This window comes from Plasmodium yoelii (assembly GCF_900002385.2).
Source record: "Plasmodium yoelii strain 17X genome assembly, chromosome: 14".
Classification (NCBI taxonomy): domain Eukaryota; phylum Apicomplexa; class Aconoidasida; order Haemosporida; family Plasmodiidae; genus Plasmodium; species Plasmodium yoelii.
In genome coordinates, this window is record NC_036186.2 from 1,077,588 (window position 1) to 1,089,048 (window position 11,461).

Genomic DNA, 11,461 nt, shown 5'->3' on the forward strand with positions numbered 1-11,461 from the left:
AAATAAAGTTAAAAAAAATTATGAGCTTATTGAACAAAATAAAATCGAATAATTTCTTTAAAATATATATAAATGTTTTAAGAAATTATTTAAATTTACTGGAATAACATCCTTTAACACATAAGTAATATTTTGGATTTTACATTCTTAAATTGAAAGCTAAAAAATATATGTTAAATACATATTTAAAGTAGCTATTTCATCATTAAGCTTAGAAAAAAAAAAAAAGGAAATAAATGAAAAAAAATATTTTTTTTACAATATTAAAATGTAAAACTTAAGGCAAAATTTTGGCGAATTCATATACATATAAATTTTTACTTATATACTATGCATGTAGTATGCATTAAATATGTATGTATGTATTATGTAAATTATATATATTTATTGATTTATTTTTTGCTTATTTTAGTGAATATATATAAAAGAAATAGGCTTTGTTTTAATGAAAATTTTATTTTATATATTATCGCATATGCATATTAAAAAAAATGGAAGCATTCCATACATTAAAAAATATACATTTGTAAAATTGAGAAAAAACATATTTTTTTTCTTTTAAAAAAAAAAAAAAAAAGAAAAAAAATAATTATGTATACATATAAATAATATTATATATATATATATGAATAATTCTCTAGTTTTAGATACTAAGGAAAATACATAACTTCACATATATATGTATGCTTCGATGTATACATATATAGGAATAGATATGAATAATATTTTATATGAGTAACATAATATTTTATAATGGTATTTGTATAACTGTCCCTTACCATATACATATAAATAACATATATATAAATATATAAAATATATGTTTGTAAAATTGAATAGTAAAATGTATGAGAAAAATACAATTGTAACCCATGAGTATATGAATGCACATGAACTTATGTCATATTAAAATTACGAAAAATAATAATTATATATTTTTTGCAATTACTTATCAAGTCTGAGCAATAATACACTTATGCTAAAAATATTTCATATCAAGGCACATGCATTCTTATAATTTATCATATTTACTATAAAAACCCCAATAATAAGCAGCTAGATATAAAGTTGCCATAATTGCGCCATATATTGCACATCAACTGTTTTTAGGGATTTATTGTTTAAAAAATATATTAAAAAGAAAAAATGGATAGAAGAATTGAAGCGAGACGAAAAGAATTTAAGAAAAACTGTGATGATACAAGAAGAAAAAGAGAAGATTTGGTAGTACAAATAAGAAAGCAACAAAGAGAATGCCAGTTAGAAAGTAAAAGAGCCATGGTAATGGCAAATATCGGGCTTGAAGAAAATAACTCATATAATATAAATTATGTAAAATCAAATCAAAATGATTCAACAAATGATTCATTATATAATACATCCTCAAATAATAGTTCGAATACATTAGAAATGTTAAAAAAAATTCCAAGCCTAGCTATAGGTGTAAGATCTTCTGAATATGTAACACAATTAAATAGTACAAAAGAATTAAGAAAATTATTATCAATTGAAAAGGGTCCACCAATACAAGAAGTTATAAATTCAGGTGTAGTCCCTTATATAGTTGAATTTTTAAAATACGATGATAAAACAGATTTACAATTTGAAGCTGCATGGGTATTAACAAATATTGCTTCAGGTTCACAAGAACAAACTAAAGTAGTTATAGATAATAATGCTGTACCATATCTTGTTAGATTATTAAATAGTGAAAAGGAAGATGTATGTGAACAAGCAGTTTGGGCTTTAGGTAATATTGCTGGTGATTCAGCTGAATGCAGAGAATACGTTTTAAATCAAAATTCTTTACCTTTATTATTAAAAATATTAAGAAGTAGCCATAAAAGAACATTAATAAGAAATGCTGCATGGACATTATCAAATTTATGCAGAGGAAAACCAGCACCAAAATTTGAAATAGTATCTAAAGCTTTACCAACATTAGCTGTACTTATATATAATGACGACGAAGAAATATTAACAGATGCATGTTGGACACTTTCTTATTTATCTGATGGTTCTAATGAAAATATTAATGCCGTTTTAGATGCAGGAGTAGCAGAACGAGTTGTAGAATTATTAAGTCATGGTTCATTTTTAGTACAAACACCTGCATTAAGAACTGTTGGAAACATTGTTACTGGTGACGATTTACAAACAGATGTCGTTGTAAAATTAAATGCAGTCCAAAAATTATCATGCCTACTTAATTCATCAAAAAAAAGTATAAAAAAAGAAGCTTGCTGGGCATTATCAAATATTACAGCCGGCAATATTTCACAAATTCAAGCAGTAATTGATAATAATGTTATACCACAACTTATTAATATTTTAATGAAAGAAGATTTTGAGGTTCGAAAAGAAGCTGCATGGGCAATATCTAATGCATCTTCTGGTGGATCTGAATCACAAATTGAATATCTTGTAGAATGTGGAGCTATACATTCTTTATCTAATTTATTAGATGTTGAAGATGCTAATATTATTTCAGTAACTTTAGAAGGATTAGAAAATATTTTAGAAATGGGAGAAAATAAAAAATTAAGAGATAACTTACCAGCTAATCCATATGTGCATTTATTTGAAGAATGTGATAGTGTGCATAAAATTGATGCATTACAAGATCGAAAGGTTGATAATATTTGTAATAAAGCATGGAAAATATTATACAAATACTTCCCATTTATTATTAATAATGAAATGAACAATGCACAAATACCATTAAACAATGTCTTCGCAAACAGTGATGATGCTGTTTTAAATAAAGATTTTACTTTCGATTAATTTGTTTGGAATTATGACATAGATAAAAAATGAAAAATGTTTCAGTGAACAAATTGAAAAAAAAAAAAGTGCAAAAAAAACAGAAAAACTATTTATACAAATTAAGTAGCGTAGCACCCCAGGCTCTATGAATGCGTAACTATTTTTTCATGGGTTTTAAAATATTTCTCAGACTATCCAGGCGCATATATATATATATATATATATGTAGTACAATTGTGTCAAACAGTGTACATATACGCTTATACATGCATACGTATATATATAATACATACATTTCTTATATATACGTATCTAATTTTACATGTTTTAAAAGCAGTGGACATATGTACACTAGAATTTGTAGCAGTCGTTTTTTAAAAAAGATGGCAATGCCTTTTGAAATGGATTAAAGAGTCTATTTATTTAACAAAACATTTTTACCATGCTAAAAAAGTACACGTGTGTGCGTATTACGCATATATATATGTGCATAAGCACATGCACGTTGCATTTATATGTATTAATTTTTTAAATTATTTTTAATGTAAATATTTATAACGTTACAAGAGTATTTATGCATACATAAATATATTTTTATTCATTTTTTTTATTTATGGTTTTAAAATATTATATTTATTATAATATTCATTAATTGAAACTATAAAAAGCTAAATATAATTTTTATAAAATCTTAAATCTTTCGCTCAAATTGTTCTCTAATAACAAATTAAAAATTGCTTATACGAAAAAAGCAAATATATCATGAATACTGTATATTTGTGTAAATTAATATTGCCTTTTTTATATTAACAATATGTAGTATTCATTTTTGTTCTTTTTGGGATTCTTAAAATGTTCACTATTCACATACCACGTTTTATCAGCATAAAATAAAAATGTGGAAGCTTAATTCTTTAAAAGGTATATTTTTTTTATTGAGGGGGGTTTTTGGTTATGCAATAATAACAGAAGACATTATTTTTATCTCACTCATAACAAAAAATAAGCAAATAAAAAAATAACCAATAAAAAAATAAGCAAATAAAAAAATAACCAATAAAAAATAAGCAAATAAAAAAATAACAAAATAAATAAATAAACAAATAAATGTGAGGGTATGAGTAAATTATTATTTGTTCATGTGTATAAATATGCATTTTTATATTTTTTTCCTATACCCCAAATGTTTCGGTGGGCTCGCCTTTTTTTAAAAAAAGACATCGAAAACAAATTTTATAAAAAATTTTATAAACATTTTATAAACAAATTATATCGAATCATTTCAGTGATATAATGAAATTTATTTTATCATATTATCTTGATCAATTTTGCTTATTTATTTTTTTTTATTTTCTCTCAAAAATATAATAATATAATTGTCAATTAAATAAGGGTTGTGTCTGCATGACACATGCAATTTTTATATAGAGTTAATTGAGCATTACAATTGAATTTCTCAAAAAAAAATAATAAATATATAAATATTATTAATTTGGAAATTTTAATTTAAAATAGCATGTATATATTATTTGAATATATGTATAAAAATAAAATAACAACAGGATTGTTCTTACATATTTTTTTAATTGTGTCATCGCCATTTTTCTTATTATTACATTTATATATTAACTCCCATTTGGGAAAAAAATAATACTTAAAACATGTGTTTTTCAATTTATTGATAATTCATAAGATGTGATAAAATTGAAAACGCCATCTTCACACATATTTAAAGAGCCACAATTTGTATATACATATAATACACTGTGTATATTAATATAAATTTCGGCAACTGTTTGTATCTCTCTTTTCTTTTCTTTTTCACCACGTTATTAAAATATGTTTACTATTATTTATTGTATATTTATCTCCATTTTTATTTTTTATACCCCTGTCAAAGGGGATGGATATATATGTGACTTTTCTGCAGAAAAATTTAATATAGACTTTGACGATTATTATGATGATGTAATATGTGAGCATGAAATAGGGAATGGAGATAGTATAGGGTTAATTATACCAAGATACAAAGATGAGAATGGGTATATAAATGTAAGAACAAAATGCTTTGATGAAGTGTCTTTAAACGTATTAGGAGATAACATTATGTCAATATATGATTTATATGGCAAAGATGAAATTAGTGTATCTAATGAAAATAAATTGTATAATAGTGAATATATATCTTCGATATTACAAATTAAGAATGTAAACAAAAATAATCGAATTTATTGTACTTTTGACAATATAAATAGAAATGGAGTATTAATTCATAAAGGGATAACAAAAATTTCAATTGAAAATAAAATTAGTAAACAAGAGAATAATAAATCCAATACACATGTTATTGATATATTCAATAATATAAATTTAAATGTAGATAATTCTAATAATAACTATTATATCGAAACAAAACCAGGAAGCATATTATATATGTTAGGAACAAATTTATTAAAAAATGAATATATATATTTTGATGATAATTGTGCACTTTCTTTTGAAAAAATTGGACAAATTTATAAATATGTATTCCCATTAGTAAATGAAACAGATATTACATATATATGTACAATGTATATTAATAAAGAGGGAAACAAAACAAACATCGGGAAAATAAATATCACATTTAAACAGCAATCTCCTACTATTGATACTATTAGTAAAGATGTTTTGAAAAAATATATAAAATATGATGTAGAAAAAAAATTAAATAAAATATTATTTGGGACAAAAGATGATAGTTCTAATAATCTAAATAATGTTCAATATACTGAGCAAGGAGTAGACATAAATAAAGGACATATATCAAATATCCACGGGATAAATATTGATAAAGATTATTGTAATAATGATACATGTATTGAGCTATTTAGCAGATCAAAATGTTCATCTTTTTGTGGAAATGGATATAGATTAATGGACGGATATAATATACATTATGATACCCAATCAGTTATTCCATGTAATAATGGGGATTGTTCAATCGAAAATGAAGTTGAACCATTTATTATTTTTGCATGGGCATCTATAGTTTTTTTCTGTATTATGATTGCAATTCTTATTATTACTATATATTTCATTCTAGAGAAAAATAAAACAAAAAAAGTGAAACCTTCTAACCCTTTCATTTCTTACGATACAAATATTAAATGATTCCATAGAACATGCAAATAATGGATAAAGAAGAAAATTGTTTTTTTTTTTTTTATTAAATTGAATAAATTCATAATTATAAAAAAAATAATTCACACAACACCTGTTTATTTTTCCTATTTTTAAATTATAATAATCTACCTTTTCGTAGTAGTTTCTTTTTGTATAATTCGTTTTTTTTATTAATTTCATAATCTTCGTCAAACATTTATCATCTTTCATTTTTTTTTAAAACTCCACAACATCGTAAAATATTCATTTATATAATACACACACATTTCTAAAATACATTTGAATATATTATTCAGTTGAATGATATAATTTATAATGCCAAAAAAATAAAAACAAAAATAAAATAAAAAATACCCCCAAACGTGTATCTGTTATTATATATATAGAGAATGAATTATATCTTTATTTCCAATTTAATGTAATAAAATAGCAATATGTTTTTCATATAATTTCATAATATATCCCATTTGCATATTATGTGATGTGCTTTTCTAGCATATAATAGTTTTTATTATATGTTTTGTACGAATCATGTTTCTATACAATTTATAGTACAATAAAATGAAAAAAAGCAAATTGTCGCTATTTAAAAGTGTATTAAAATATTCTTGGCGAACACCTTTATTTTGTTATTCAACAATATTTATTCATAGTTCAGTGAATAGTCTATTAGATTCATATAATGATAAAGAAAAGGGTGTATATAAAGATAAAAGAAAAAATAACTTTGATTTTTTCGCCACCATTTCATTAAAAACCATTCCCATATCATATTGCAGTTCCCAACTTGTATATAAACGTGATAATAATAATAATATATTACCTACTGAAACAGAATATAATAATTTAGAATTATTCAAGCGTGTGTTTTTTAAATTAATACAATATGAATATTTTATAATTCATAAAATAATTGGTTGTATTAATGAGTCTATAATATTTGTTTTATATTCTTTAGCTAATTTTTATTTATATTTTCATAGCCTATTCTTTAACATATGTAATCTATTAAGTAAAATATATCACGGCCAGGGTAATAATGGTGTGTTATATACATATCCTAATATTCCTTATAACATTATTAACAGTTTTGTAACTATTCATAAAATTTATGAACATAATAAAATACCATTAAAGCATGATTTTAAAAATGACCAATTGGAATATATGGGTTCCGGATTCATCTATGACAAAAGGGGTAAACAATATTTTTTGGATTTACATTTATATATATTTCGTGTATGTTATATATATATATATATATTTTTTTATGATTTATTTGTGCTATTTTGTGAAAATATTTAGTATATATATATAAATCGTAATTTCAAAATATATAGAATGTGCAATTTGTCTTTTCATTACTATTAAATATTATAATTACGCTACTATAACATCCTTATTTACTTTATTGGACATTTTTTATATTTGTGTGTTAAAGGATACATATTAACAGCTGCTCACAACATAACCGTAATTAATAAAAAAAACAAAGAAAGAAAGAAAAAGAATAAAATAATAGCGTATCATTTTTCTAAAATAATGTGCATGTATCCATATTTTTTTTTATAATGTAATTTTAAAGAATCTAGAAGACAAATTTGTTGTAAAAAATGGTAATGGTTTATACTTTGCAACTGTGCTTGGTTTGCATAAAGGTAAAAAATAAAATTAAAAAAATGTAGTAAAAATACAAAGTGTTTATAAAAGAATATATGAGTTTTATATTTGTTATAAAATTATTGTTCTCTTATTCGGTGTTTTTGTTTCATGTTTTAACATTTTTATAAAACAAGTATATTCATATTTATACCCATTTTCCCTCAAAAAAACACAAGAATCAGACGTTTGCGTGATGAAAATTAATTCTAAAGAACCGCTTTCTTATATCTCTTTAGGTAATAAATATACATAATAATCCCCGTAAATTATGTTGTTTATTAAAATTTGTAATTAATTATTTTATTTATTTCAGACAAAATAAGAGATGATTTAAAGCAAGGAGAACCCGTAGTCACATATGGACAGATACAAGTTAATACATATTATTACCTCATTTATATCTTTACACAATTTTTATTCTATGTATATAGGCAACGTAGTATATATGTCGATTCTTATTTGACTAAGTTTTTATTGTAAAATTTTGGCAGAATTTTGATAAAGAAACTTATAGTGTTGGTATAGTAAACCATCCAAAGCAAACTTTTACAAAGTTTGAAAATTTTAATGAAAACGGGCAGACTACCTTTTATCCATTTATTCAAATAAGCAACCCTATAAATAAAGGTTTGTATTTCAAAATATTTTCCATGTTATTTTGCATTATGCTTTTATGTTTATTATTAGGTATTGGAATGCATATTTTTTAGCAAAATTTATTATTTTTTTTCTATAATATTGTAAGGTATGTCTGGTTCACCATTACTTGATCAGCATGGGAACCTCGTAGGAATGATACAAAAAAAAATCGACAATTATGGGTAAGCATAACTATATAATAAAAATAATATTTGTTCAAAAAATCTGTATTATTACATTTTCTAAACATATGATTGTTTGTTATATATATAGATATGCAAATTCCCCTTTCGTTTTAATATACAGATTGGCTTTACCTGCGAATATTCTAAAAAATGTAGCTATTCATTTACAAAATAAGGGAGTATATAAGGAACCATTTTTAGGTAAGATATTTAAAATGAAGAAAAAATATAATAAAATTTTATTTTATATTTTTTTTAAAGGAATCTACAACACTTTATATTGTATTATTTTTATAAATTATAGGTATTGTGTTTAGAGACAAGGGACTCATAATTCAAAATTCCAGACCTCTCACAAAAGGTATGCATTCAATACCTATTTTATAACCTTTTAATAATAGAAAATGTACTTTCTATAAATTTTTATAAAGAATTATATGTGCATGTATAGTTATACATACATATATTTATTTTTTTGTATTGTATAAAATCCCTTAAGAGTTGAAAATTTCCAGCATTTTAGCTAACTCACCAGCCGATCTGGGCAACTTGAAAAAAGAAGATATAATTTCAAAGATTAACAATAAAGACATCGAAAGCATTTGTGATGTTAGTAATGAATATAAATCAAAAAAATATATATATGTATATGTGTGTGTCACACCACAATATGGTTATGCTTATTCAGTTTTGTTATTATTTCCATTAAATTTTTGAATATCCATAAATACCCAAAGCTAATCCATATTTACCTTCTTTCTTTAAATGCTATTGGTCTTTATTCATACTTATATCCAAAAATAAAATATAAAATTTCAGGTACACGAAATTCTCAATAGTACAAGTGATAGATATATAAATGTTGATGGGATTCGAAATGACAAAAAATTTAAAACACAGGTTAATCACAAAAAAAAATTATAAAATAAAAAAAATATGGGCATATATACATTATGAACTTGTTTGAATTATTTAATATACTTATGATGCTTATTCTCGTATTCCTTCATTTTTTCTATATATTTTTGATATATTTTTTTAATTAAATTTAAATGTGCGAATTACTTGTTATATGCAAGTATACCATTTTTGTTGCAGCGTTTATTAAAAAATAAATTGATATAATTAAATTTATATGCTTATGGATATGAACATAATATATTATGTATATATTCATGGATGTATAACATTTTTTTCTTTAATCACATATATGTAATATATATTTATTTATTTCGCTTTAAACACTTTCAGATAAAACTATGGTGATATATAATGCTTTATTTTTATCGTTGCTTCTTTCTTGCGGATATAAATTTGAATTATGCTAAATGCCAAAACTAGTAAAATTTATTGTATCCTTTTTATTTTGTTTTTATACATTAACACCATTCTCACATGGTGTTTTATACATATCAAGTCTCAAACCAAATCTTTGGATTATCCCAGAACAAGAATATATGAAAGTAATTGCGCAAAATTAATGTAAAATGTAAATATGGTTATATTTTTTTCCATTTTTATAAATATCCTTCTTTTAATCCATCTCTTCAGATATAAATAAAAAAGAAGACCTAGAATACAAACCCTTTAAAAACATCAGCTTTAATAAACTTAAAACAAGTTTAAAAAACTTTCTCGTTTCAAACAAAAAAATTAACATATCCGATGTTAAGTATGTTTCTTTTCTAGGTAATAATTCAGTTTCCCCATTTTATAATATATATATATTTAGAGAGAGAGATGTGTCATATACGCATATACGTGGACAAACATTAACGATAAATGCGCTAACGCATATTTTATTTTTAATGCCAACAATATATTACCTTATATTAATTGATACTTTTTATGAAATATGTGCTTAAATAATGGAAAGTGAAGAATACAACCATATTTTAAATGCATTTGCATATCTACATATTTAGGATTGTATGTAGTTGATCTTGCATTGTCCATATTACTATTATTATTTTATTGGATTACTATTTTATTTTAATTTTTTCAAGGTAAATATTACAATTACGAAAAAATTGATAACTATGGAGTTAATGAAATATGCATATTAGGAAGGAGTAATGTTGGAAAATCAACATTTTTAAGAAATTTCATAAAGTATCTTATAAACGTAAATGATAATACAAACATTAAAGTGTCAAAACGTAGTGGGTGCACAAGATCAATAAATTTATATTCCTTTGAAAATGCAAAAAAAAAAAAATTATTTATTCTAACGGATATGCCAGGTTTAGGTTATGCTGAAGGAATTGGGGAGAAAAAAATGGAGTATTTGAAAAAAAACTTAGATGATTATGTATACTTAAGAAATCAAATTTGTTTATTTTTTATATTAATTGATATGAGTGTTGATATCCAAAAAATTGATATTTCCTTGGTGGATTCCATTCGGTATGATGAATAATATTATTGATATTTACTTTTAGTGAAAATATGTTAATGTAATATCAATACAAATTTTACAAATATATAGTTTGTAGTATATTCATAATACATATATGTATACACATGCTTGTCATTTTTTAATATATTAATTTTCAGAAAAACGGGTATCCCACTTCGTGTAATTTGTACCAAATGCGACAAATTTAATGGGAATGTTAACCATCGACTTAACGGGATAAAAACTTTTTATAAACTTGAAAAAACTCCCATACATATATCAAAATTTTCCAATCACAACTAGTAAGTTTAATTTATTTATGCATATACATGCTTATAATAATTAACATGTTTTCCCTAATAAATAATAGTTTTTCTTTCATATCACATCTTTTTCGTAACAACCACATACGCAAGTATATGTATTGGGATAACATCTACAATTGTTATTTTCTTTTTTAGTATAAACATATTTAAAGAAATTCAGTATCATTGCAATTTGGGTAATTCATAAAGTTAAACGATGCAGAGTTACCACATTTATAAAGTGTCTTCAAAAAAATAAATAACGTGCAAAATATAATGCAATTTGATTGAAACAATTAATGGGAAAAATATTGTTTTGAGATCCATACAAAATTTGTTTT

At 23.2% G+C, this 11,461-nt stretch overlaps 4 protein-coding genes across 4 annotated transcripts; all 4 read left to right on the forward strand.

Moving 5' to 3' along the window:
- Positions 1-1,146: 1,146 nt before the first annotated feature.
- Positions 1,147-2,784, forward strand: PY17X_1427100 (karyopherin alpha, putative; the record flags this gene model as incomplete). Its single annotated transcript, XM_724504.1, has 1 exon — positions 1,147-2,784. The coding sequence occupies one exon, from the start codon at positions 1,147-1,149 to the stop codon at positions 2,782-2,784; it is 1,638 nt and encodes a 545-aa protein (XP_729597.1).
- Positions 2,785-4,605: 1,821 nt separating this feature from the next.
- Positions 4,606-5,919, forward strand: PY17X_1427200 (sporozoite surface protein 3; the record flags this gene model as incomplete). The annotated part of the gene is made up of 1 exon (XM_022957527.1): positions 4,606-5,919. One exon carries the CDS (start codon positions 4,606-4,608, stop codon positions 5,917-5,919), a length of 1,314 nt encoding a protein of 437 aa, XP_022812903.1.
- Positions 5,920-6,492: 573 nt separating this feature from the next.
- Positions 6,493-9,683, forward strand: PY17X_1427300 (trypsin-like serine protease, putative; the record flags this gene model as incomplete). The annotated part of the gene is made up of 12 exons (XM_022957528.1): positions 6,493-7,129; positions 7,373-7,404; positions 7,517-7,589; positions 7,770-7,829; positions 7,907-7,965; positions 8,085-8,220; positions 8,339-8,414; positions 8,539-8,618; positions 8,722-8,778; positions 8,917-9,026; positions 9,237-9,317; positions 9,669-9,683. 12 exons carry the CDS (start codon positions 6,493-6,495, stop codon positions 9,681-9,683), a joined length of 1,416 nt encoding a protein of 471 aa, XP_022812904.1.
- Positions 9,684-9,738: 55 nt separating this feature from the next.
- Positions 9,739-11,328, forward strand: PY17X_1427400 (GTPase, putative; the record flags this gene model as incomplete). Its single annotated transcript, XM_022957530.1, has 5 exons — positions 9,739-9,880; positions 9,969-10,106; positions 10,424-10,823; positions 10,974-11,117; positions 11,277-11,328. The coding sequence occupies 5 exons, from the start codon at positions 9,739-9,741 to the stop codon at positions 11,326-11,328; spliced, it is 876 nt and encodes a 291-aa protein (XP_022812905.1).
- Between the last annotated feature and the right edge of the window lie 133 nt (positions 11,329-11,461).